This window comes from Talaromyces rugulosus, chromosome III, assembly GCF_013368755.1.
Source record: "Talaromyces rugulosus chromosome III, complete sequence".
In the NCBI taxonomy this organism is placed as follows: Eukaryota; Fungi; Ascomycota; class Eurotiomycetes; order Eurotiales; family Trichocomaceae; genus Talaromyces; species Talaromyces rugulosus.
The window spans coordinates 5,501,904-5,527,633 of NC_049563.1; the positions used below are offsets into that span (position 1 = coordinate 5,501,904).

Genomic DNA, 25,730 nt, shown 5'->3' on the forward strand with positions numbered 1-25,730 from the left:
GTGCACAATTACTGCACGCCTATTTATACCCCATCAGCCCCCAGCTTCTGAATAGCCTTTTTGGGCATGAACTCGTCCTTGTACGTTTTGAAAAAATCAGGCGGTTCAGTGGGATGAGTTCCTGTCACGTCATGAAAACCGATTGTAGAAATGTAATTAGTTTTACCCTCTCGCACGAGCGAGTAATATTCAAGCAGGTACTCCATCTCAGACAGGTCATTATCGATCCGAAAGCGAAGCAGACGACGAGCTTCCCTCCTAAAAAAAACACGGTCAAGTCAAATTGTGTCCTTTCAATGCTACGCAGATTTGAAGAGTTGGGGCTCACTCTAAAACGTCGTCAAATTTCATCTCCACACCCAGAACTCGCGAAGCAATTTGTGCAAGTTCGTCACCATTCAGAAGCATAGGTCCTGTTAAAAATTTTATTAGCCTGCATATTAATTTATTATAAATTATGCAATCTAGCTCACCGGTCATTGTCAGGAGCTGTCCACGGTGCTCGTTACTGAAGCCGTATTTTCCTTTTCCGGTAAGAATATGAGCTGCTAGTCGAGCGACATCCTAGAGCTATCAGGCCGATATATTCAAATTTTCACAAAATGAAAACTTACTCCAAGAGCAACAGGTGGAAACTTGGTGTTTTGCCCTATTGGAATCGGGATAAGACCTTCTTCTTGAGCTTGGGGTGCGTAAAGCAGTAGATTTTCAGCATAGAAGCCGGGTCTACATCATCAGCTTTGACTCGAAATATTCGGTATAACAAGGGTTGAATAGAAAAAGAAACTTTACCGGATAATCACAGACGAAGGTCCCATCTTGGTACCCTCATCCCCTTTCAGCTTCATAAACAATGCCTCCAAATCAATAAACTCTCTCAACCTGGGCTGAGCATCCCGGTCGGCCAAATCACACCCAGCCGCGCTCATGAAACAAACATTTTGAATATTTGCCCTCTTGGCAGCCTCGATTAACTCCATTGTGATGTCTATTTTGTTCGCATGAGCCGGTGGGATGAGCATCAGTGTGTCCGACTTGGTATTTTCGAGTATTTTCACCGTGTCGCGCACGCGACCTGGTTTGTGCTGGGTAATCTTGGCTCCGAGAGTTTGGAGCTGTTGACAATACTCTGTGTTTGGATTGAGCGCCAGGCCTGTTATCTGGCCGATTTCCTTTTTGAAAGGCTCCGTGGTAAGCAAAAGTTTAGCGATACTGAAGGCGGTGTTTCCTTCGGCAGACGTAATACAGATATTGCGCGACATTTTGAACCTCTATGTTAATGTATTGCCAGTGAATAAAACATAGAATTAAAATAGAAAAATAAATCAATGGTATACGGCTACGCCTTGAATAAATTAATTGTCGGTAGCAGTGATGTCATGCTAGTTTTCGGAAGCAAAGTCCGTTGCCTGAGTAAATTTGACGTGGAACAATATCATATGCTGCATAACAGTAACTTGCACTAATTTCTGACACGTTATCTGCCAAGATCTTGCCACTGGTAAGAAACGGTTTATAGTGATGAGTAAATCGGTGCTGACATTGATATAGCACTGATACATTCCAAAGAAAAAGACGTTGGCGAATGTCTATGGAAAGAAGTATAGTAAATATGGGGTATTATCTAAATACATGCGTTGGTGAAAATACAAACTTATTTGGACCCATTTTTTCCAAAAATCACAGAATCACTCCCAGTGGACCTCGTTTTGAATTATTTCCTCCAGCCTGCCCTTACAGCAACAACCAAAGGCCCACGTCCAAACCCACAAACAAAATTCCAAATGGCTAAGCAAGACCCAGCAAACTAGCGAGTCCTCCCAATAACCCTGTCACTGTCGAGAACAGGTTCAAGTCGGCTGCGGTCAGCGCGGTGGCTGTGGCGGAAGTCGAAGTCGAAGTAGATGAGCCGGCGATGAAGGGCTTGTGCTTCAAAGTGGGCGATGCTGTGGTGGTAGAGGAAAGTACTAGTGAAGATGAGGGGGATGATGTAGTAGAAGATGTGAAGGGGCGTGCAGTTGATGGGAGGGGGGTCTCGGAAGGGGAGAGAGAAGGGGATGGGGAAGGGGATGGGGAAGAGGAGAGGGAAGGGGAGAGGGAAGGGGATAGGGATGGGGAAGTGGATGGGGTTAGTGAGGGTGTTCCCTGCATATTCAATGGCTGTTCAAGCATTAAAGATACTCGTTAGGCAAGAGTCAACATCAAGTTATGGATAGAATTAACACGTACCCTAGGAAGAGCGTCAACTGACATCAGCAATCCGAGAAGGGCAATGAAAAGAGAAGGGAAGAAGTTGAAATGCATTTTTAGCAGGTTGAAGCTGAAGATTCAATGTTAATAAGAATAAACAAAAAAATAAAAAGGAGTACCTGTTTCCTTGAGTTCGAGTGAGCAGGGTCTATTATATAGTCGCAAATTCGGTCCATTGTTTGTCGATGTCACCCCAGGAACATAAGAGTAGCTTGTTGCTTCAAACATAAGGAGAAAAAGTCTATTTAGTAGGATTCATAGTGGAATGCGGGGATCGCAAGAAGATCTGCATGATATGCCCTTACTATGGCAATAGGTCGGAATGTAAACTATCGAAGTTTTTGAGGTAGTACCCATTTTCCCTCAACAAAAAATAATATCACGGAATATGAGAAGAAATACATAACAGTTGATGATAAGATCGGCGTGAAACAAAGGCTTTCATACCATGAAATTTCTTGACATGCAGCCTACATTTCCAATTAAGGATAATGGTGACCAATTTACTTTATCTGGAATGTGGTATGACACTTAGAGCCACCCATTTTTTCTCGTTGCAAAGTTCTACCGAATTTTGTAAATTGTCTGATTTTTTTCCCTATCTCAACCATCAAAGGCGCTCATAGTTGTGACAAAGCAATGAGGGGCTCATCATCGGCCATCCTGCTTCAACAGATCCACCACATGCTCATTTAACCAGTATTCGTCCAAGACGCTCCTCTCCATGTGTTTTGCTCCCGCGATTTTCTTCTGACATTTTGGGCTGCCACAAGTACAGTCAAACGGTTGGTCCATTTCCCATTCTGTCGAGGGATAGAAAAATGTCACCGGATCACCGCTCTTCAACGGTTTGTCGTCCACCACACGCACCTCCATTTTGCCCATGTCAAACACAACGGTGGGGTTACAGGAGTGATTGCAGTACACAAGGTCGGAATTAAGCTCAATGTGTGTAGTGCGATCACGTTGGACGGTCGTGTAACGCCGTGCAGGGACAGTTGTGATGACATCGCTCTCGATGCGTGCGAACAGGGAGCCGGGAGGGAGCGAAACGAGAGAGATAGCCCCTGAGCAAAAGGCCTTATCGCTGCGATACACGTGTATCAGGCCAGGATGGGTTGGTGGAGATTGGGCCTTGCCTGGCTGTGGCAATGGCACGGCTTGGGCCAAATCCGGTTCTGCAATGGGCGACATTATTGTTTTGCGTTTGTTTAGTTGGATGCGATTTCGCTTGTGGGGGGGAAAGTGGCGGTTTCTATAGGGACACAAACACCAAATTCCACGTGCAAAACAAGTCTAAACAGAGTTTCGGATAGCGACAGTACTGGGTACTTTATCTGTCTAGTTTCCTTTCTTCCGAGGACCGAGAGATGCCGAGAAAATAAATTAAATCTTAGAATTTGTATTACGTTTGCGTTAGGCAGATGAAGCGTCCATCTACATGCGCAAGGGTCATACATACATATTCGCCCTTAGTTCCGACCTAGAAATGATTATTATTACATAGCATGCTTTAACCAGTCGTTTGCATAAAATTGATAAACACTTTACTAATTTCCAAGTGTAGAAAAGTACAAAGTCGAACAAAATAATAATAAAATGGACCCACCTTTTTTTAACCCTCGGATTAAACTATAGATTGGCGTCAAATGCTAGCTAATTTAACCCAAGCAAAGATCTACTACACCGCAAAAAGAAACCATCCGTATTCATTATTTATTAGCACTTAATATTTACCGTATCTAAATTGGTCAAACAGCTGGTATCAGCCTATATATGACCATTTTTTGGTCAGGTGGTAAAAGGTTCAGCAGCTGAGCTACGTCACTGGGCGGCTGAGCTCGTATTCCTCATTTTTTTCCGTTTACGGAAAAAATCGCTCAATACGAGTATCACTACATTTGGTCGTAACTTTTCAAAATACTATAAATTAAGCCTGTTAAGCCCTATTCAAAGACCATTTTCAACCACCATTAAAGTCCAATTGCTTGTTAGTTCCTATTTATCCACACAGTTGACAGGTTGGAGAATTGCTATCCTTCTCCCAAACAGCAAGGATCGATCTAACAGCGATTACAGGCAATTATTGTCCAGTATTCAACAAAGCTTCGAAGCGAAAAAGAAAAAGACAAAGACAAACAGACAAAATGCCCAAAGGCCAGTCTGAAGATGAGATGTTCTCCTGCTTCACCGACACCCACGGTGTAATCACCAGCACCATGAACGACATCCCGGGCTACAAGGTCAAAAAAGTCCTAGGCACAGTTTACGGACTCACCGTGCGATCGCGCAACTTGGGCGCCGGCCTGGGTGGCGTAATGCGCTCGATGGCCGGCGGCGAGATTCGCATCTTTACAAAAATGCTGTACAACGCGCGAAATGACGCCGCAGAAAGATTAGTCGGAGAGTGCATGTCGAGAGGCGGAAATGCACTCGTGGCAATTAGATTCGACATTGCTGACATGGGTGCCATGACGCAGGTATGCGCGTATGGCACCGCTTGCGAGGTGGAGAAGATTGACCAGGCTTGATTTGTGTTCATTATTCCTTTTTTTTATATAGTAATTCAATACCCTTTCAGTTCTTCGCTCTAGAATCAACAAGATGGGCGGTCGGAAATACGCGGGAACTAGTTATTTAGCTGAAGAAGGTAAGTAGTCTGTCAAAAAAGTATTAATCAGCCTTTTAAGGATATTGCGCGGGTTTCACAAGACTTGTTCTCTTTCTGACATCAAAGCATGACTTCGACTACAACAGAGGGTACCCGGAAACCAACAAGGCACAAGCGGAGTACGACTGGCTGCATTACCTGCAGGTTAGACAAGTTCGCCTTTGGTTTTACAGAGCTGAGACTTATTTAGGGTCCGCCGCGTAAAATGCGATGAGCAGAAACCTTTCTGCAGGCGTTGCACCTCCACAGGGCGCAACTGTGATGATTATCCTGTCCCCATGCCCAAACCCGGCCAGCCAGGTTCATTGGTGGTTTTTGCGAGCCCAATAACTCTAGCCTGCTCTAGGCCCTCGGATGCGCTGAGCGGTCAAGAAGGTCGTTCCACTTATTCAGTGGGTTGTATGCGCCGATTGCTTTCGGGGTATGGCACAGCAGGCTTCTGGAACATGGTTGTGCTGCAGGCCTCCAACATCAACGAAAGCATCAAACATTTGGTGATTGCGGCCTCGAATCTACAGGTTCTCCCATATTCTTCGGCTCTACATGGCAACAATATCGCCTTTCTTGCTCATTACGGCAGAGCTCTCAAGTTACTATGTCTCGACCAGAGTTCAGACCCTGTCACAATTCTGATCGCATGTATACTACTCGCCCTCTGCGACGAGCTCCAGGGCCGCGTACAAAATGCGCAGCAGCATATACAAGCTGGCCAGAGGATATTAGCAACTGATCAAGGGTTGAATTCAACCCCCTGGACAAGTAGCGTTGCACTAAATGAGATCATGTCCACGTTTTTCCGCCTCAGTACTCCGCGGCCGGTTATAGGCGGGCTCTTAAGGCGATAAAACTCGGGTATGAGATTTTATTCACTGTTTCTTGGTCACCATTATTAAATGCCCAAACATGCAGTTATAATTTTTACAACCTAAGAATGCTGTCCATTAGGTCGTTTTTCCAACTACGTAAGGTCAAGCCTAGCTACTACTAACTGCATAATCTCTTAGAAATGTCCTACAACCGGCTTAGGCATGTAAGGCTCTTCTAGATAAGCTAAATCATCCTCGGTCAACACCTTATCGCGTAGGGTGACTGCTTCTTCTACCCTGCCAACACTATTCACGCCCGTGATTGGGATGGCACCCTTGCTCCGTAGCCAGATCAGACTCACTTGAGCCATTTTCCAGCCTTTCTTCTGTGCCACCTCACCAACTCTCTTGATGATCTCCTCGTCTGCTGGAGTGACGCTGGAGCCGAACGGAGTAGGCATCTTCGATCGTTCCGAGATCTTTTTCATCCAGCGGCCGCGCCAGCTAGCCGCCAAACAGCGGAGACCATGGAATGATTCCCACGCCTGTGGCTTTGCAAAACCGGTTCATCTCACGTTCTTCCTCGCGATAACACAAATTGTAGTAATTCTGCATTGACACAAACTTGGTCCCAAACTTGGTCCAGCCGTTACGCTCTGCTACAAATTGCAGATTCGCAAACTCAGTGGCCCACATCGAGCTTGCTCCGATGTAACGTACTTTTCCAACTTGCACAAGGTCATGAAGCGCCTTCATTGTCTCTTCAGGTGGTGTGGATGGGTCGTAGCGGTGAATTTGGAAGAGGTCAATGTAGGACGTCCCCAGCCGAGAAAGAGAGGCATCTACTGCGTTGAAGATGGCGGTGCGCGAGAGCCCTATTGGAAATTTACTTTGTCAAAATTTTATAATAAAACCATATTGGAGTAGGAAAACTCACCACCTTGGTTGACATAGTCCTTGCTCCGAGCCAGGTGTTCGGCATGAGTAGGCCCGACGACCTCAGGATCCTCGCCGACATAGATGCAGCATTTCGTCATGAGGACGAGTTTATGGCGAGGAATGTTGAATTTCTTGATAGCCTTGCCCAATATCTCTTCGGAGATGCCGTTGGAATACATATTAGCTGTATCCCAAGTATTGATACCACGGGCGTAGGCTGTCTTTAGGATTTCTAGTGATTCCTCTTCTTCCAACATCCATGGATGCCATTCTTTTGACCCAAACGACATGCACCCAAGAATTGGAACAGAGACACGTAGGCCGGAGGAACCTAGCTGGGCATATTCCACTTTAGTTGCTTCCAGGCTTTCTTTCAGAGAAGACGGAAGGTTCGCAGTAGCCATGGTTGTATGGATTGGTTTGTTTTGGAAAATAACAACAAGATGCCTCTTCTAGATCAAACTTAACCTAATCGGTTTCTGAGAAGTATTCAATATGAGTAGATTATCATGGATGCAAGTTGAGCGATAGGACCTGTCATCCAGCTATGAAAGCAGTAAAAGTAGCACTCTACACGTTCAATGTTTAATGCAGACCAATCGGGCTATTGTTTTGCTTAGCGATCAGGCCAATGAAAATCGAATTTACCAAATTTAAGAAAGTCTAATGTTGGTTTTTCATGCACTAAAAAATTAGTTAGCGAGCGGGCCAATCGATTGTGCAGCACTAATTTCAAGTGTATACGGCAATCAGCCATCTATTCCTTCCGGACGTTGTCGCGTTAAGCTCTGTATGCTCGGCATCATAGACGTATCGATTAGGCCGAGTTGCGATCTCTTCATCGGTTTCCTCTTCCATTCAATCAATAAATTTATATGCCTTCTTTTTTTCTGTGCTATTATTATCCGTGATTGGATAACACGAAAGGTGATAAGAGTGAGAAATTTCGCCAGGTACATCAAGTGAAACATTATGGATGGATATAGTCGACCTGTTTTTGTCTCAGCGGCCTTGATAGTTCCGTCTTGCATGCTAATAGGCTCCAGTTGTTTTGCTGAGACATCTTCTCGCATCTCCTACACACGTAGTAAGCTTATTACGTATGGCCATTTTGGACCAAGCCGACCTGTAATCGGGCCAGGGCCTCGTTCCACCTAAAATCTTATGTCGATTTTTTCCCCTAGTGCAAAAAAATTGGTAAAATAAATTTGGAAGGGAAAAAAACAAAAAATAAGACGACAAAGACATGATTCGAACATGCGCTCCCGAAGGAATATGATATAGTGGTATTCTAGTCATACGCGATAACCAACTCTGCCACTTTGCCGATATTTGTCATCCCAAAAAATTGACATTATTAGGCAAGACCACATCTGCATTTCCTGAGGATGCAAGACGCACACCAATATGAACATGCTCTTATTGTGGAGTAGGGCTATACGTAGGACGCACGCACAGTTCTAAATATGTATGCCAAACTTACTTCATATATCCAAACTTACAGTACTAACATCGCCCAGCGTCGAACGCAGATTCGTTGATTTTCTCTCCTCTCGTCCTCACGACACATAGACCCGGAAATCTGTTCTGTTATACCATACATTTAGCTCCCTGGAGCCACCCTACTGACAAAAAGATTTTATGATTTTGAGGAGAGTTCCTGAGAGATGGTGTGATTGTACGTTCATACTAACAGCACGTAGTAGATATTATTAGGCACCCCTTTGAACTAATATCAGTCCCACTATCAGGGCATTTAGGTTAATTTCGGATACAGTAGATAGGAACTACTATTATTCTATTAAAGACTTACTATACAGGAAATCCCCATCGATAAGATACATGACGGCAGAAGAAGTTCCCAGCATAGCAGCGGCATCCGTACTTCGATTTACCAATACCAGTTCTCTTCAATCGATTCATATTATTATTCACTTTTATATTAGCCAATCTAATCTTTCTCCATTCACATCAAAATTACACGAAGATTGATTCCGATCAACTAGACTTTTGAAAAAAATCCCCATTACTGTTTCAGTATTGAGATACCTTTTAGAGTGTGATATATGCCACCACGTCCGCGATATGGAGTACAGGGCTATGCTGAAACTTGTCAAAAATGGGGATGCTTTTGTCTTAAAAAGCTTTGATGACCAAATTAGTCTTGTTCCGCTTGTCGTGGCCGCCGGCTTTACTTGCGGCCCCTCTGTGGTCGTATGTCCATCTTTCGAGGTAAAGTGTGGGAGTGACATACTCCTTGGCTACCGCCCCCGTTAATTGCAATGATAATGGTAACAAGATTTGTTTTCCACACTAGAATTGTAGATTAATAGCCCAGTGTTGAGAGACTCCAGGTGTCGGAGAATGATACTGGGGGCAATTCTCACGGGCGAGGCAGACTCAAGCTACTCAAAGGATAAAGGTAAGTACATGAAAAAGTCAACCGTGTCTTATTACACAGACTTACTTGGTCATTGGCCATACTAATCTGTTCGCAGACCAGTGCCACACATTTTTCCAGCTTGTCCCTGTTTTGTTCAAATTTTGTCGGTTCAAAAAACTCTCCGGCCCGTCGATCGTCGTAGTCCGGTCCATGGTGGTATAGCCATTCATTGATAGCCCCTATTGTCATCTTACCCCTCTGTTCTGTTTGAATAGCCACCAGTCGCTCAGAGTCCTTGGATAAGTTCTGTTCAGCTGGAGGAGGGGGGTGACCAGGATGTGGTTCCGTTATCTGTCGGCCAACAAAATCGTATGCATCTCTCAAACTTCTGATTGCTTTACGGTTTCTCTCTCTTGAGGATCGCCCGCGTTCAAACCCAATGAAAGGGACAGGATGAGACCATGGGTGTAGCTAGTGCCAAAAATAATATTTCAGTAATAATTCATCAATATTAAACGGATCATAATTCAAACCTTGAAAATGTCTCGGTTTGGAATCAGAGTAATCCGTTGGAACGTCATCAGGGACAAGACCAGATAAGTCTTATTGATTGTTGCTGGATTTTTAATCGAGGTTAGCTGGGTAGGTCGTCCTTTTGAATTTGGAGGCATTGAATTAATTTGGCTCTCTTCATTGAGTCATAATCCAACCATAATCATAAGCCTTTTGGAGGGATGTGCGGATAATGCGCAGCAGATTTCAAGGGCACATTCTGCAATGAAACCGTATCAAAATCGACACATAAATGTATCTTGGATACTGCGATTGCTTTTGGTTTTTCCCTCGTTATATAATGTCGTATTCTCAGGATTTGAAGACTATTTGCGCTTGCAATAGTGTCGTCTCCATATTGTGACATAGTGGTTGTCACGACGAGTCTAATCCTAACCTAGGAGTACCCTGGAACGAGAAAATTAAATATGGGAAAGGAAGAAGAAGAAAAAGAAAATCTTGCAGGTTTATTGCGCAATAAATTGTTTGGCTTTGTGCGCGAAGCTATTCCCCTTCCAATCCCGCTTGAAGTTATCCCCATCCTGGCACCGCTCTCGGTTACCCTTTGTCTTCATTACAAGGAGCGAGATTATGACATGCCGAAAACCTGCCAAGGGAGGAAAAATTGGTATTTTGTGCCTTACTAAGAACTATCGTGAGGCTACAAAGAAAATGAATATCTCGTTGAATAATAAAATTCATATATTATAAATTACCTTAATCGGCTCTTTGAATAGATAGAGGTTTGACTCTTATCAACATGCTAGTCACTGCTTTCATAGATTTCCATATCTTCTGTTAATTTTTGTTTGTCATATCAAATTAGCCTTTTTTTGACCGTCACCAGGATATTGAACAAGGTAATGAATTGTTTTGAATGTTTCATCTTCCCTTGACCTGGAACACCGTCAGTAACACGATCGTTTTTTACTTTACATCGAATAAGCCTAATCTAGCTTTGTCTTTTTTCTTTTCTTGGTCTTTGATTTTTCTTTCAATACCGGGGAACGCGGATACCATTCATTCTTCGTTGCAAAAACACACATACCTTACCGTTACCAAAGTCACTGCGTCGATAATTTTATGAGTGTAGTGGCTTTCTGCGATGCATTGGCAATATAGTAACATTACAGTAACGTTATAAAATGTGAATAGTTACAAACCGCTTGTAAGTTGCAAACTATCTATAAGTTGTAAACCATTTGCAAGTTGAAGAAATCTAATTTATTACAGAATATCGATACGTCTATATTTCTTGATATGTTGTAAATTGTGACGGCTAGGGCTGAGGCTGAGGCTATCCCCAAGGGTGCTGCCTCGGAGCCGGGTGGGAGCCTCAGGCAGAAAGAGGCCTCAGGCAGGAAGGGCATCAACCCTAACCCGCGGTGCAAGATCTGGGAATAGCCTCACCCCGGGACCATAAGGGGTCAAGCTGGTTACCTAACGACACAAGGCAAAACCTTCCTGCGGGCCCTGGTAGCTAAATTCCTCCCCCATGCTTGTTGTCTTAGAGAACCGCACCCCTAGCTAGGAATCAACATCTTTGGAAAAGGCACGTCACACAAGGGCCAATCTCTTTAGGGTAAACGCGTTGACGCGCCTTGTTTGTTTTGTGGGTCTACATATATTACATGTAATTTAAAAAAATTGGTTCTCCATATAAATTATATGGCTGTAGAATGGTTGCAAATTTTGATATCAGTTGATGTATCAGGATTTTGATATGTAACAGGAATGTGGTAATGTGACGTGCGAAGACGTTTGATTTCTATCTAAGGGTACGGTTCTCTAAGACAACAAGCATGGGGAAGCAATCTATCTTTCAGGACTGGCGGGGAGGTTTTATCTTGTGGGATTATGTAACAGGCTTGACCCTTTGTAGCTCCGGGGTGAGGCTACTCCCAGATCTGGCACTGCGGGTTAGGCTTGTTACCCTTCCTGCCTGAGGCTCCTACCAGGCTCCGAGTCAGCTCCTACCCTTGGGGATGGCCTCAGCCGTCACAGTAATAATTACAAAGAATAGTAATGTATCGAAATTAGATATATTGTTGTTTTATGTTATATATTAAAACACCAATCTGGTTAATAAATTGGCAATATATTGATATCATCAATTTTTTGGGTTATATGACCGTTACCAAGCTACCCAACGTTGCTAACGTTGCTGAATGGTATCCCCGTTCCCTCAAAAACCGGTATTGTTTATGCTAGAACATGTTTTATTCTATGTTGGCAACCAACCGGACCAAAAAGGCGCACGCATACTAAAAAATTACAATCCAGGCATCATACAGCGATTTGATTTGATTTCATTACATATATATACTATGTAACAGCTGAGTCAAATGACGTCGGTGGAAAGTTGAAAACTGAAAACTGGAATAATCTGGTGGAAAGGTAGAAATGATTTTTTCAACAACATTTGAAGAGTCGGAATATGTAACTTTCCGAAATACTCTTATATATCTATTCGATGAAATACCACCCGAGGTGCACCACCAACACTAATCAATTGATTGATCATCAACATCAAACGTTGAAAGTAAAAACCTAGAGCCTTGATTGAATTATAGCCTTAACTTTTAATTTTGCATACTCTTAGTTTGTCTCGTCTGGTCTTATCATCTCATCTTATGTTCTCATCTGATCGTATTCTTCCAGTTCTTCTGCAGGATATTCAACAAGGTGAGGTGGCAGAGTGGTCTAATGCGGTAGACTAGAACGTTCTAGGCATCTATTCCCTTCGGGGGCGCAGGTTCGAATCCTGCCCTCATCGTTTTTTGGCATTACTGCAGAATGCAGTATGCAAATGGACTAAGTTCCATGTGGTCTACTTTTTTAGATGGAGGTACAGCTGAACGGGTGTCTCGGATAGGTCGGCGGGGTTTGACTAAACTTTAGTGGCTTGGCAGCCGAAGGCGGTGAAAACTTGGACACACGTTCAGCTTTTATTAGAATGGGACTGTATATGTCTTAACTTATGCCTCACATATACTCTTCGCCGAGCGAACTGGGACAGTCCAACCCATTTTTAGATCACAAAAGCCCTTTCGTGTAGCACAATGCCGAGAGGGTTCACGTGTACTCCGCCGACAACTCTCCCCCACCCAGGCATATCATCGCACCCCGTCACAGCAACATCGCTTAGTCTCGCATGCTCTGGGATCTCCTCTGCCTTGGGTGTTTCATTCTCAATCACATAGCTTTCTTCTATATCGATAACTTCCTTCATGAATTTCGCCAGCAACGCTCCCTCCCACATTCCCTCTTGGCATGAATTCTCACTCAACAAACGAAGCGCATGGCAGCGGAGGTTGGAATCGCGGCATTTGAGCCCGATGAGAAACAGTGACGGTGAGATCCCCGACTCAAGAGTGAATGTGGTTACGTTGGTCCCATCGTCGCCACTGCTAGTCGACCGGGTATCACAATCCACGAAAGATCCGGCCAATCCTATGATGTGTTTGAACAGAGGCATGAAACGGTCGCAAGCGGTCTCTGTTCTGTCGGAATAAGTCTGTGCGATGAAGAAAATATAAAAGTGTTGGATTTCGAGCAATTGGAGGACTCGGCATATGCTCGTTTCTTGTAGTGATGATGAGAAAGCCGTGAAAGAGCGGAATGCAAATAACCACAGTGTGAGATTATTCTGTAGACGATACAATTCTGCGAGCAGAACGGTCTCTTCTTCGCAGTGAACAATTCTACGCGAGGCAATATTCTGGGTGACATAGTCCCTTACCCAGTCTCTGTCCTCGCTGACATCCAGAGAAGACGAGGAAACCGAGGAAGCACGTTGCAAGAGCTCTGCTCGGAAGCGAAAGACATCAGCAGCTAGCTGATCGAGATACTGTCTTGCGTGGGCGACACTAGAAAATCTACAGGGTATTTCGTCACTTCCTTCAGACGGCCGCAGTTGGAGTATAGGTGCCGTTTTATCAAACATGGTTGCTTCGTAGTCTAGTCGTCCGAACATGCTTGTTAGAGAGTCAAGCATGGTTGGGTTGAGTTGGCCTGAATTGACAAATAAACGTGTCATTTCTTCCCCAGCGCCTGTTTTGGGTGTCGTATTGTAACTCTCTGTCAAAACTCGCAACCCTATTCTTAAATGCTGTAGCGATCCCGCTCGATTTCCCTGCAGCATTTCGAGACACATGAACAACAAGCATGCCACCAAGGTAATAATAACGACTGTCTTGCTATTATCGTCGTGCCTTTGATTATCTAGCAATCCTCGTAAACATTTCAGTGCTTTCACGTACTGCGCCAACGCAAAAGATTGCCCGCGATTTGGCTGTCCCCCGTATGAATTTAGCGCCTGCAAAGTTGGTGAATTTCCTCTTGACACACGATGCATTGCCCCAACCGCGACAGCAGCATGCAGAATAGCAGGTTCATAATGAGTTAGCTGCAGGATATGGCAGTCCCATAGCGATGAGTGGAAGTAACCAGAGATCTCTCTCGTTGTATGCCTTCTAAAGAAGGAGAAGAATTGCGACTCTAGAGAGGATAGATGGAACTGTACGATTCTAGTATTGATTCCTTCTTGAGAAGGGATTAGGGGCCGTTTATGCTGGTTCTTTCTCGCTGCCTGAATAACAGCAGACGGAGGAAGCTCGTAGCCATCGCAAATGCGGCCCGTGGAAGAGCACTTTTCACAGTATGGTCTGGCTTCATCACATTTTATCCGGCGGATTCTGTAGTCTATGAGCGTTGCGATTTAGTACAATTGTAGCTAGGACTACAATCTTACCGACATGTTCGACATCCGGTTTTTGTCCGGACTTTGCGGGGCCTTTTCTTTTCGTGAGGATGCAGCATTTTTTTGGGAGGCATATTACAGATATTCGCATCTTGCATGCCTGCGTGGCGTCATTATTGTACCGATCGTTGCAGATGATCAAAGAGGAGGAAGGGAGGTGCTGATGCGCAGTTGGCGCCAAACTTGACCAGATAGAGCTTTGATTGGTTCGTTCGCTAACAAACACATCCCGGCCAATCAAAATCGTGGGGGCTATACAAGTCTCAATTTGAAGGACGCAGAGCATTTCTCTTTAAAGTACAAGTATCAAATGTCTGAGGCTATGCTCGGTAGTGAATCAATGGATATAATCAATCTCGTAAAGGTGATGCCTATATAGCTGAGGATAAATAGGCGTGAGACCTCAACTCAAGCTCGGTTTCCTCACCATACTAAATTTTTATTTTTTTATTTTATTTTATTTGAACAGAATTGAATTGAAAGCTCGAGAACCCACCAAAATAAAGCGAATCATCATGTCCAAGCCCGCCCAAACAATAAATATAATCTATTCTTCCAAATCCCTCAATCTGGTCGATTGCCACACTCTCGAGCCCCTCTACAAGGTGAAAGTCGACCGTCATGCTCCACAAGTCGAGATGCGGCGTCTTCAAAACACTCAGTCAGCGACAGACGATACCCTCTTAGAAAACAATCTTCCATGGGCAAACCGCGTTTGTACGGCGACATTCAAACTCACGTCCCTTCAAGTGCGTCTGTCAATCCACGAGCACGAGGATGTTCCTTTCACGCGGGATCAAATCTTCTCCACAAAATACACATTTGCATCTCCATTTTTCGAGTCAGCAATATTGACCTGGAAAGCGGATGGAGCATTGTCGGGCAATTATATGCTGACGGACGATGCGAAGGGGACTGTTTTGGCGCGGTTCAGAAATAGGTTGTTCAGTGTTACGGAAGTGGGCACGTTGGAGATCACCGAGAATTTCGAGGCAAATTTTAAAGATGAGATAGTCATATCTGCATTAGCTATGTTGGCCATGGTGCAGAGTTTGCAATTGGGAGTGATGGTTATTGTGTAGCAAGCCTACGTGTTTCTTGAGAATTGAAGAGCGGAAACCAACCTGGCATTGAAGCTCACATCAATTCAATTCGATCTGGAGATAGGCTGAATCTGATTAATTGAGAAAAGTTCCAATATGGAGTTTTTTTTTTTTTTTGTTTCTTTTTCTTTTTCTTTTTTTAAAAAAACCCCAAGCTTTCAACATACAAACTAGACATATGACTAGAAAACCTAGAACCCTGAAAAAGAAATATATTGAGAATAACGTAGAAATAAACCGAGAATTAAACTTCAAATAAGTCAGCAACATTGAACTTGCAGGAGGCACGCTTTTACTACTAACGTCGATGTATACAAAAGCACCGGCCAATCAGAAGCTGCCACTAAGCCCACCAGTTCTGTTTGCCGCCGAGACTTTCAACCACCACCACCAGACAACTATTCCATGGTGATAGACAGCTCGACAAGCCGGTCACGATGGTAGGAGAAAAATGAACGACTCCCTCCGCCACTGTCAAATGAATCACGAGCGGAACCACGTCCTTGATTTGCCAGTTGACATCCAACTCAACGTGTTGAGACATCTGCCCAGTATCTATGCTGTCAGAGACTTTCTCAAAGCTTTCCCAGAAATATACCCTGTTTTCAAGCCATATACACGATCTATTTTGAATGCCGTCTTCTGGAGGCCCGTATCTTTTGTGGATGATGACCGTGGTGTCATTTACAGATGGATCTTGAGAGAGCTGCAGTTGGAGCGTGTATTTGAAGGAAAGCAGCCGCAACACACTATCAGTGTACCGGCCAAAGCATCTCGTCTCAACCCTGTCATCTGCAATGAAAGAGATGTGGATTAAGCCATTGTTTCACCGGCCGGCACCCGTTTACACGGAAGAGAGTGTCGGGCAGAAACATCTACTTCAAAACCGGGCGAACTTTTTATTCGTCATATTCTGATACTAAGCCGAACTTACGGCCGACATGAAGGTTATTTTACAACTACTGTGCTGAGGAGCAATTTGTTTACACCTGAACGATTCCCTTCACCCAGAAAATATTCAACAAGATTCTATCCAAGACGATTTCGCCTCTTATTTCGAAAATCGACGGAACTGCTGCGTATGCCATACGTACTTCTGGTGCTCGTTGAACATTTCACCTTTTGGTGGTATTCCTTTTGTTAGGTAGAATACATTATTTTTTCAAAATGCTGTATATAGGAGTATATTTGCTTTTAATTTTGTCCAAAGACACAACATCTGAAGCATCACGATTAGGTTATCCTATTGTGAGACAGTTCGTTTGTTATCCAAGCTTGAAACAGCCGAAACAATAACTCTTCAACAAGGAGACCAATAGTAATTAACAAACTTACCTTAATTGCATGCTGATTAGTGAAACCGACACAATTCGCCCTGAAGGCCTAGCAATAGCCCCACCATTGTCAACGCCTATATCTACCTGTAGCCATCGTCAACATGGACCTTCCTTCCTTCCTACTTATTTTCACCCATGGAAATATTCCCCTCTAGAGCACCATCTTCTCGACCTTGCCTTTTACCTTTTCACAGCATTTTGAACGGAACGGCAAAAGCTGTTGACGGGACGAAATGGCGTCCAGCGCAAACGAAGCCATCCAGCAGCTGGAATTGCTATTGCAACCTGAAGAAACGATCGACAACGTGAGAGCCTCAGCATGGAATCTGTCCATCAGCCTCACTGGATATTTTAATTCTAACATTTGACATCACAGAGAACTTTCGGCCCCAAAGTTGGAGCAGCGCTCAACGGGAAACTGGGTGCTTTTTACCAGCTGTACCTTTTCGCGATTACATTCGTCCACACGACAAGACTGATACCCCAAATGGTTTCCTTGCAAGAATTCGCCGCTGCATTCAGGAACGAGGCATTGTCGATTCTTCGACGTACTGAACAGAGGCTGCCAATAACTTCTTACGGAATCCAAACTTCCCGCTTCTCGATCCCCACACGACGGGAATCTATCGACTACATGTTGGACGTTTTGCACAATGTCGAGCACCTCACTACACTGTTCCCCGCTCACGAGAGCTTCTACGATCCCAATACCCATCAGGAGGTGCGTCTACTTGAGCGAAACAATAACTTTATTGGCATGCAAGGAGAGCCCCGGGTTGTTCTCACTCTTTTCCGCACCCTCCTAGCGGCGGAACTGCTCGAAAAACATTACCCAGGAAAACATGCTCAGAATGATAGTATCATGGATGAGGTCGTCAGGTGGTGGTGGGTGGAGGGAGAGTTTCCTGAGAACTTTCCTAACTTTGATGCTCGCCTGGCCGCCGTGAAAGATGAATACCCTGGAGTCTTTGGCAAGTTGTTACGCAGACTTGGAAACACTGATCCTGTAGAGGATCCTCGTTCATGGGAAGACCCGCGTATGATATTGTAAGAGTCTTTGTTTCTTCTCCCCCCTGGTTTTGATAGAGGTAGTAGCAACTTCTGACACGACGATACAGCCCTTACTTGCCACGCCAGTCTCAGACCCAGCCGTGGACGAGTAAAGTGGGAGACCTGCCGATATTTTCATTTCTTCGTCGCGGCCCCTCCGCAATAGGGGATCTTAGAAGAATCATATCAGAAGCAACCGGTATTATTGCGGAAGATCCTCAAGTTCCCACGGAGCAAAATCCACCGAGATCAACCAACACTTACAGTCTCCCGGACTTTTCAACCACGTCTGAACCATCCCAAGAAGATGAAACTAAAAAGCCGGTGCCAGTGGAAAAAGAAGAGGCCCCTGCTGCTGATGGTGGTGCTCCTCCGTCAAGATCGACAAATACTTATAGTCTCCCGGACTTTTCGACTACGTCTGAATCATCCCAAGAGGCTAAAGAGAAAAAGACCGCGCCGACTGAGACAGAGGCATCTACAGCTACCACGTCAATATCAACAAACACTTACAGTCTCTCGGACTTTTTGAGCACATCTAAATCGTCCCAAGAAAATGAATCTGGAAATCTAGCACCAGCTGCAAAAAAAGTTCCCGTTGCTGCTGCCCCGCGAAGATCGACAAACACGTTTAGTGTTCCTGAGAAACATATCGAGTCTTCAGACAGCTCTGATTCTGCTGATGACTACGTTCATTATCCTACTGTTTCTTCTGCCAGGGAAACTACTGCAACTGATGCGGTGCCAACATCGACCAGCAATGTTTCTCCTGCCAGGGAAACGACTACAATTGATGTGGTGTCAACATCGACTAGCAATATTTCGCCTGCTATCGAAGAAGCCCCAGTTTATCCTGCCATGGAAATGACTGCAACTGAGGTAGTGCCGACATCGACCAGCAATGTTTCTCCTGCTATCGAAGAACCTCTAGTTTCTCCTAACAAAGACTCTACTGTTCCCAGTCCTCCGCACGCCCTCCACAATACTTCTGACGAGCCGATTCACAGCCCATCCAAGGACACTGCCATTTCCGACATACATGGTTCCGAGGGTTCTTTGTCGCCTTCACGTCAACTCCATGAATTCGCGCAGGAGCTACCACAAGACATTCCTGCAAACAGTCCCCCGGCTAGCCAAGAACCACCACCCCACGCGACTGAAAAGGAACAAGAAGCCAAGGGCACAAGTAGTCCTTCACCCGATTTACGAGAAGTTTCAAGGCTAGAGGAGGAAATCTCAGTTGCTGGTACACCGGACACTCCGGACCCGCAGATGACCTCTGCCGCCACCGGGTCTGAGCAAGCTCTCGAACAACTACCTGCTGTTCCTCCTAAAACAAGCCCACCACCGCCTCCCCGTCGAAGTGTGCGCCAGCGACGGCAGCCGGAGAGATATGACTCGGCCCCGGCACGGCGACGTGGAGTGATCAAGAGGGAGTCCGAAGACAAAGGCAAGACCACGAAGAGCACAACCAAGAGCCCGAACAAGAGAAAGCGACAAGACAAGCACAAGAACGAAGATCTCGAAAGGGGAGCACCCGCCAAAAGGCAAAAGCACTCTGGAAAGGGAAAAGGGGCCCTTCGCAAAAAGCCAGCTCCTTTACGTCCTTCTGCTGGTGTGTCTGCTTTAGAGACTGTGGGTGTGAGTGCTAGAGGAAGAATGCGCAAGGCTCCTCAGAAATACGGCCGTTGATTTGTGGACAGGCATGATGTACCTTTTTGAGATTTGGTTTTGTTTTCGCATAGCATTGAAATGGAAGAAAGAAAGTGATTGTCATTGTTGATACAGTTAGGGTTATATTACTGGTAGAGCTTAATCTGTAAAATAACCAATCTGGAACGCGTCCCCAAACACCGGTTGATCTTGAAGGGTTACCAAACCAACCTGGGAGAGTGCTCTGGTAAGCACATCAAAACGGCCAGTTGGACATTGTGTGTTCACATTATGTATCCAAATTCCAGGGTTGGGGTGCCAATATTACTGGACGGAAGGAATCTACGTTGCGCAACAGAACTTACCACAACGAAATATCAAGGACAACAGAACCTCTTAAATAAACGATTAGAACAAGTCTTTCAAGTTCGGAGACCAAAAAAAGAAAAGAAAAGAAAAAAGTACAAGGATGATAGAAAATACCAATTCATGAATATCTAATTTTGAAGCATGCGTACATGCATGAATTATATGATCGCCTGCGCCAACAACACCATAGTTAGCCAAGAGATCAGACACAAGACAATCAAAGAAAGCGGTGGGTTGCAAATATAAAACCCCAGGTCAAGTCAATAGCAGAACGCTCAGATTTCCATTGCATCAAATCGTAAAACAAGTCTCAGTATCCCTCGTCATCTTGCTGTTGGTAGATGTGTCGACTACGTGTCGGATCTTTGCGCATGGCTTGACCGGATCCGGTGAAGCCAACTAAGATATGTTAGAAAATTATTTCAGACCGAATGACCAGACAAGGGAATGACCGTGCGTACCTCTTGCGTTAACCCCCTCTGGAGTGCGGAACATGCTTTCCTTTTTGCTTGTTTTTCCAAACTTGGACTTGCTGGAGAAATCCTGCCACTTGGACTTGCCAGCCTCGAGTTCCTTGTTGGCCTTGACTTTGCGTGGTAGCTTGGCAGGCCGAGCAGGCCCGTCGCCCACTTTGCTCGGCTCCTTGCGAGCCTGGTCGGCAAGCGCAGGGTTGATATCAGCGGCGGCTGAGATGACGCCGGTACTAGGCTGGTCGGCCTGGGATGATATGCCTGGGGCAGCATCAGCTTTGCGTTTACGCGAATCAGCACTACTTGAAATGGGCCTGATATCTCTCGCCGTCACCGTCTCGGTTGTATTATAGGACTTGAAGGAGACAATATAGACTGGTTTACTGGATGAGCCGGTAATGGAGGTGATTCGTGCGGGATAGAAGGCGCCATCACCGACCCAGCGGGCGAGGACGTTATCGTTGACAGAAAACGAGGGAGCCTGTTCGTCGGCATCTGCGGCGGGCTTGCGGTACCCGGCTTGATATGCAGGGTGGTTCTCTTTGGACCATTTCTCTTTGGACGAGGATCCTGGCGACGCGGGGGGTTTGAGTTCGGCGATGGAGGCTTCGGTCAAGTTGATGAATTCTTCTAATTCAGCCTTTAGGCTTTGAAGCTCCGCGTTATCGGGGTCTACCTGCAAGCTCGATTGCACCGTTTCGAGCTGGGCAGATGGGGGAGATTAGCGTGGAAACGACGGCATGTAAGGAGTGATGGGCCAACCTGTAGCTTGAATTCTTCCACTTCGGTCTCAAGGGCGGCCACATCGGAAGCCATTGTGAGGGTGATTAAAGGAAGGATTGAAAGGCGGGGCAAACGACAGAACTTTATTCCTCTTCTGGTCTTTTCTTTTTGGGCACCGGCAAGGATGACGACGTGGGTCAGGAATGTCTATCTTGAATGCGGGGAGTTCTGGTGTCTCGTTGAGGTCTGTGAAAGACTGGCGGTTGAGCCGCGGCGAGAAACCACGTGACTACGGGGAGGGCAAACAGGGCAAACAAAGCAAAACAGGCAAATCGAGCAAACCCAGCGGGCCGGGTCGTCCCCGCAGTCATCAAGTGTTTCTTACATAAGTTATTACTTATTATTATTATGCTCAAGACGTCATTTTCTCTGCACGAGGATAATAATCCCAGTCGCCGTAGTATGCATACGTCTCCACTTAAGCCATTGAAGGAGAACACACCTCGGCACTGCATACGGACTAGTAATAGTAAGTACTGCCCGAAGAGGCCAAAATAGTCTGCAACATGCTGCAACAGAGCAAAATCCTGGGAACAAGACGAATTCGGCCGTTAGGTTTTAAGTCCGAGAGGATGGGCGGCTAGCCAGAAGCGGCATAGCCTCGGCAGTAGTTGGATTGCGGCTGGCAGCCTGGATGACTCACTTCTTAGTACTACTTGCCAGTCGCTATGTCGTAGTACTAGGCTGCTAGCAAGGGCTGCTCGGACTCCTCGGACTAACTCGCACGAGCAATGTGAATGGAAGATACTGGAAGCATTGTTCGTTGGCTGGTGGAGCCGATGGTTTTTCACCACACAGCGCTGCCGATATAGAAGAATGGTAGCATATACATCAGGAGGAGGAGAGGGAACTTATATAAAGTCACAGAAGACGCTCGAAGCGAAAATAACGCCATGTTGGATTTCTAAGCAGCGCCCAGTCGATCACGCTTAGGGCGGCGACTTTCCACGGGGGCGCAGCAACCGCCGGCTATTGGCCGATCCCGCGATAACGCGCCAAAGTGGGCCCGCCTGGTGCCGCCGCTTTAGGCCCGGCCGGCCCAGCCGCCTTCCGAGTCTTCTTTGCCCTCTCTGCGCCCGCTTCATATTCGCCTCCCTGATACAACCTGTTAACACCCTGCAACTTGTTCGTTTCTTCTCTCTCTCCCTCTCTCTCTGCCCTGCCCAGCCCTGCCTTGTCCTGCTTTCGTCACCGAAAACCTGTCGTGCAGAGCAAGCACAAATTGGAAGCAACGCTCCGATCCCCAGTTCCTGTGCCGGCCTATCTGTTCTCGCGCCCCCATCGCCCGTGTCCCGGCCCATCACCCCGCCCGCCAAAGTTTCCCACCGCTTTTCAATTCGCATCCTGAAAACCTGCGCTCGCAAGCAAATCGATCATTTTTAGCCATTAACACGCATCTGTCTTCCAAGATTCGCCCCATCACTATCTCCTCAAGCGGGAGTTTGCTCATTACTTCCCAACCGGTAAGCATATGAAACATTTATTTTTGTGACGACATCCGGCGGACACCCTCACCTCCCCCATTCTCAAATCTGCTCCTGGCTTTCTAGCCACTCATTTCTACTTTTATCTCTGCTCCTAATCCTGCCCCGTCTATGGACCATTCACCTTATATTCGTTTGCCATCAGTCTGAGCCTTGCTTGAATGGGTTAGATATACTGACAAGCGTGTGCCACAGCTTTCTCAATACTGACCTTCTTTTCACCCTTGTGAATTCAACCCAGTCCTTTGGCTGCTGCCATACAGTCACCACTCACCTCCTGCTAAGGAGCCCAATTTCTCGCGTGGACACGAACGGGCGGGAAGCCCGGCCTCCCAGAGGACCCAACACCCCATACTGAACCTTTCTCGCTACTCTTATCCTTCTTCCAATCCATTAACTCAATCAACATGGCCGACTTCGGTTCTATGTATTCTCAAAATCTCTTTCTCTCTCCAGAGCAGCAGAACCTGTTGATGGCTGCTCTCAACGCCAACAACCCGTCTAAGAAGCAAGACGGGAGCCAGGAGAGCACACCTGGTCTCCAGAACAATCGTTCGTCATCTAACGAGACCAGCCCGTCACAGGAGAATGGATTTGACCCTTCTCGCTCAAGTTACTTTGAGTCGCCACTGCTAAACGATGGCCCTGGCTCGGGTCACTTGGGATTTAATCCTGATGAAAGTCCCTTTCTGGATTTCGATCCTGATGTTGACTTTGATCCGCAAGGATCTGATGACCTCATTGGAGATCTCCCGGGCTGGGATAGCCACGAGTTAGGTGACAAGCGCAAGTCTATTGGAGAAAGTGACGCCGATTTTGATAACGGCAAGAAGCGGCGCGGAAGTGACGACAAAGACAAGGCTTCGAAGAAGCCTGGCAGAAAGCCACTAACATCAGAGCCCACTACTGTATGCATCTCTTCCTGCCACAGTCTGCCCAGTAACACCGGAACTAACCTGCAATGCAGAAACGAAAGGCACAAAATCGTGCAGCACAACGTGCTTTCCGCGAGCGCAAGGAAAAACATCTCAAGGATCTAGAAACCAAGGTCGAGGAGCTTGAGAAAGCCTCCGAGACAACCAACCACGAAAATCACATTCTCAAATCTCAGGTAGAGAGATTGCAAGTCGAACTAAAAGAATATCGGAAGCGTCTGTCGTGGGTCAGCGGTGGAAATGGCCTGTCGACTTTGAGTACTTTCCAAAACCAAACTAGCACCAACAACATCGGCCGTAATTTGTCTGGCCTGAGCAACAGTGAGTTTTTCTTCGACTTTCCGAAATTTGGCGACTTGCCCGGAAGTCACATTTTCAAAAACGACAACAAGGACAACCAGAACAACCAGAACAAGCCAAGTAGTCCTTCAACATCTGCTGCCTCGCCATCCACTGGACTTAAAGGCGCTCCAAGCCGGGGCTCACCCAGTGGTAATACTCAACAACGCCCGCAAAATTCCAAGAACGCCAACGGGTCGTTTAATGGTTACGCGCGCGACTCTGCTGCCTACAAGCAGGCATCTAGCAATAGCTCGTCTGCATCCAACACAGATTCGCCGAGTGCTTCGTCAGACTCGCAGCATGGCCCGGTGTCGTCAATGGGAACATCCCCAGAACCAAGTCTCAACTCGCCCAATGTCACCAAGGCGAATGAGGCTGGGTGTGAAAATTGTTCTGGTGCGAATAACGGCTCTATAGATGGTGAGAAATCCTTCTGCGAACAGCTCGGCATGGCATGCGGCAATATCAAAAACCCAGTGCCGGCAGTCCGGGGCAAGACAAATAACAATTCACAATCGTTAGGCCAATTACGACCAACAGCCGCAGATGAGTCTCTGTCGTTCGACTGGCTAGTTCAGCAGAGCGGCGGAGGCAACTTTGACCCTCTGTTATTCCAAGACTACCGCGAGCCACAAGATGCGATTTTGTCTCAGGACTTTGGCGCCTTTTTCAATGACGCCTTCCCATTGCCCGACTTGGACAGTCCTTTCGGCAACATGAACAACGATGTGTCGACTCCGAACGCAACCAATGCCGGTGCTCCCAAGACCGACCTTATTGCTCAAATCGACAAGAAGCAAGACGAGGAGGACGAAGTCGTTCCTGGCGAGGACAAGTCCCAGATGATGACTTGTACTGGCATATGGTTAGCCATGTCTATTCTCAAATTTTTAGTTGAATTCACCGCTAACTATATTTCCGCAGGGATCGATTGCAATCCATGGAGAAATTTCGCAATGGCGAGATTGACGTCGACTCATTGTGCACGGAACTTCGCACCAAGGCTCGCTGCTCCGAGGGAGGGGTGGTCGTGAATAAGAGAGATGTCGAAGACATCATGGGACGCGTTGGTACCGAAGAACTTCCGATCGAGTTATAGTTATGAGTTGGTTGTTCAATAATGAAGTTTTTCTGATCAAAAACCCTGCATATCTGACGCTTTATGGCTGCACTTGCCTTCACTTACTCTTTTATCTTTTTCTATTTTTTTCTACCTTCGTTCTAGACATTGCATTTTCAGTGGAGAACGATGGCGAAGAAAACACTTTGTCAAGTGACCAGCCGATTTTGAGCGAGCAAACGGACTCCCTTTCGCAGCAACTACGCGGGGATTTGGTTCCCACCACGACATCCTCGTCAACGTGTGTCGCGGCTGTTCTTCCTTGACATTGTTTTCTGGTTTTTTCCTTTTTAGTCCCGAATTCACCTCTTTTCTTGTTTACGGAGGGGGTTTTTTTCACTTTCTTTTATTGTGTCGTTTCACTTGACATGTTTGGTGTACGGATGGAATTGACGGAGGATTAAATCGATCCAATCGATTGTGACGTATTATTGATGAAAACCAATCTGCACCGAGGGCGAAAATGGGTTAGGGGATAATATATGGAACTCACACATACCGGCGGCGTGACGCGCGTTTGCAATTTGAACACAACAGTCTCTTATCTTTCCGGAAAAAAAAAACGATGTAGGGAGTGAGATGAGATGTGTGTCTGTTTTTTTCTTTCCTTTTTGGTTCTTTTTTTTCCCTTTTTAACATTATCACTATTTGTTCTTTTGATTTTTTCCCCATTGATATCAAATGATACGTGTATATTGAGCTAGCTTGTTTCTTGCAACCT

The 25,730-nt window shown here is 45.9% G+C and overlaps 13 protein-coding genes and 2 non-coding genes across 15 annotated transcripts; 6 read left to right on the forward strand and 9 right to left on the reverse strand.

Annotated features, from left to right (window-relative positions):
• Positions 1 to 23: 23 nt before the first annotated feature.
• TRUGW13939_06682 (uncharacterized protein) lies at positions 24 to 1,262 on the reverse strand (the record flags this gene model as incomplete). Its single annotated transcript, XM_035489833.1, has 5 exons — positions 24 to 258; positions 329 to 413; positions 474 to 564; positions 615 to 726; positions 793 to 1,262. 5 exons carry the CDS (start codon positions 1,260 to 1,262, stop codon positions 24 to 26), a joined length of 993 nt encoding a protein of 330 aa, XP_035345726.1.
• Positions 1,263 to 1,788: 526 nt separating this feature from the next.
• TRUGW13939_06683 (uncharacterized protein) lies at positions 1,789 to 2,304 on the reverse strand (the record flags this gene model as incomplete). Its single annotated transcript, XM_035489834.1, has 2 exons — positions 1,789 to 2,160; positions 2,230 to 2,304. 2 exons carry the CDS (start codon positions 2,302 to 2,304, stop codon positions 1,789 to 1,791), a joined length of 447 nt encoding a protein of 148 aa, XP_035345727.1.
• Positions 2,305 to 2,901: 597 nt separating this feature from the next.
• Positions 2,902 to 3,444, reverse strand: TRUGW13939_06684 (uncharacterized protein; the record flags this gene model as incomplete). The annotated part of the gene is made up of 1 exon (XM_035489835.1): positions 2,902 to 3,444. One exon carries the CDS (start codon positions 3,442 to 3,444, stop codon positions 2,902 to 2,904), a length of 543 nt encoding a protein of 180 aa, XP_035345728.1.
• Positions 3,445 to 4,397: 953 nt separating this feature from the next.
• TRUGW13939_06685 (uncharacterized protein) lies at positions 4,398 to 4,781 on the forward strand (the record flags this gene model as incomplete). Its single annotated transcript, XM_035489836.1, has 1 exon — positions 4,398 to 4,781. The coding sequence occupies one exon, from the start codon at positions 4,398 to 4,400 to the stop codon at positions 4,779 to 4,781; it is 384 nt and encodes a 127-aa protein (XP_035345729.1).
• A 1,140-nt stretch (positions 4,782 to 5,921) lies between these two features.
• On the reverse strand, positions 5,922 to 6,188 carry TRUGW13939_06686 (uncharacterized protein; the record flags this gene model as incomplete). The annotated part of the gene is made up of 1 exon (XM_035489837.1): positions 5,922 to 6,188. One exon carries the CDS (start codon positions 6,186 to 6,188, stop codon positions 5,922 to 5,924), a length of 267 nt encoding a protein of 88 aa, XP_035345730.1.
• A 43-nt stretch (positions 6,189 to 6,231) lies between these two features.
• TRUGW13939_06687 (uncharacterized protein) lies at positions 6,232 to 7,070 on the reverse strand (the record flags this gene model as incomplete). Its single annotated transcript, XM_035489838.1, has 2 exons — positions 6,232 to 6,602; positions 6,665 to 7,070. The coding sequence occupies 2 exons, from the start codon at positions 7,068 to 7,070 to the stop codon at positions 6,232 to 6,234; spliced, it is 777 nt and encodes a 258-aa protein (XP_035345731.1).
• An 832-nt stretch (positions 7,071 to 7,902) lies between these two features.
• On the reverse strand, positions 7,903 to 7,993 carry TRUGW13939_06688. Its single transcript has one exon. It is a non-coding gene; the product is annotated as a tRNA-Ser (tRNA).
• An 809-nt stretch (positions 7,994 to 8,802) lies between these two features.
• On the reverse strand, positions 8,803 to 9,720 carry TRUGW13939_06689 (uncharacterized protein; the record flags this gene model as incomplete). The annotated part of the gene is made up of 3 exons (XM_035489839.1): positions 8,803 to 8,979; positions 9,134 to 9,520; positions 9,583 to 9,720. 3 exons carry the CDS (start codon positions 9,718 to 9,720, stop codon positions 8,803 to 8,805), a joined length of 702 nt encoding a protein of 233 aa, XP_035345732.1.
• A 2,565-nt stretch (positions 9,721 to 12,285) lies between these two features.
• TRUGW13939_06690 lies at positions 12,286 to 12,377 on the forward strand. Its single transcript has one exon. It is a non-coding gene; the product is annotated as a tRNA-Ser (tRNA).
• Positions 12,378 to 12,632: 255 nt separating this feature from the next.
• TRUGW13939_06691 (uncharacterized protein) lies at positions 12,633 to 13,598 on the reverse strand (the record flags this gene model as incomplete). Its single annotated transcript, XM_035489840.1, has 1 exon — positions 12,633 to 13,598. The coding sequence occupies one exon, from the start codon at positions 13,596 to 13,598 to the stop codon at positions 12,633 to 12,635; it is 966 nt and encodes a 321-aa protein (XP_035345733.1).
• Positions 13,599 to 14,878: 1,280 nt separating this feature from the next.
• Positions 14,879 to 15,445, forward strand: TRUGW13939_06692 (uncharacterized protein; the record flags this gene model as incomplete). Its single annotated transcript, XM_035489841.1, has 1 exon — positions 14,879 to 15,445. The coding sequence occupies one exon, from the start codon at positions 14,879 to 14,881 to the stop codon at positions 15,443 to 15,445; it is 567 nt and encodes a 188-aa protein (XP_035345734.1).
• Positions 15,446 to 15,917: 472 nt separating this feature from the next.
• Positions 15,918 to 16,283, forward strand: TRUGW13939_06693 (uncharacterized protein; the record flags this gene model as incomplete). The annotated part of the gene is made up of 1 exon (XM_035489842.1): positions 15,918 to 16,283. The coding sequence occupies one exon, from the start codon at positions 15,918 to 15,920 to the stop codon at positions 16,281 to 16,283; it is 366 nt and encodes a 121-aa protein (XP_035345735.1).
• Positions 16,284 to 17,036: 753 nt separating this feature from the next.
• On the forward strand, positions 17,037 to 19,545 carry TRUGW13939_06694 (uncharacterized protein; the record flags this gene model as incomplete). Its single annotated transcript, XM_035489843.1, has 3 exons — positions 17,037 to 17,108; positions 17,180 to 17,850; positions 17,922 to 19,545. The coding sequence occupies 3 exons, from the start codon at positions 17,037 to 17,039 to the stop codon at positions 19,543 to 19,545; spliced, it is 2,367 nt and encodes a 788-aa protein (XP_035345736.1).
• A 640-nt stretch (positions 19,546 to 20,185) lies between these two features.
• On the reverse strand, positions 20,186 to 21,161 carry TRUGW13939_06695 (uncharacterized protein; the record flags this gene model as incomplete). The annotated part of the gene is made up of 3 exons (XM_035489844.1): positions 20,186 to 20,274; positions 20,337 to 21,048; positions 21,108 to 21,161. The coding sequence occupies 3 exons, from the start codon at positions 21,159 to 21,161 to the stop codon at positions 20,186 to 20,188; spliced, it is 855 nt and encodes a 284-aa protein (XP_035345737.1).
• A 1,858-nt stretch (positions 21,162 to 23,019) lies between these two features.
• TRUGW13939_06696 (uncharacterized protein) lies at positions 23,020 to 24,988 on the forward strand (the record flags this gene model as incomplete). Its single annotated transcript, XM_035489845.1, has 3 exons — positions 23,020 to 23,520; positions 23,580 to 24,754; positions 24,814 to 24,988. 3 exons carry the CDS (start codon positions 23,020 to 23,022, stop codon positions 24,986 to 24,988), a joined length of 1,851 nt encoding a protein of 616 aa, XP_035345738.1.
• Positions 24,989 to 25,730: the final 742 nt, after the last annotated feature.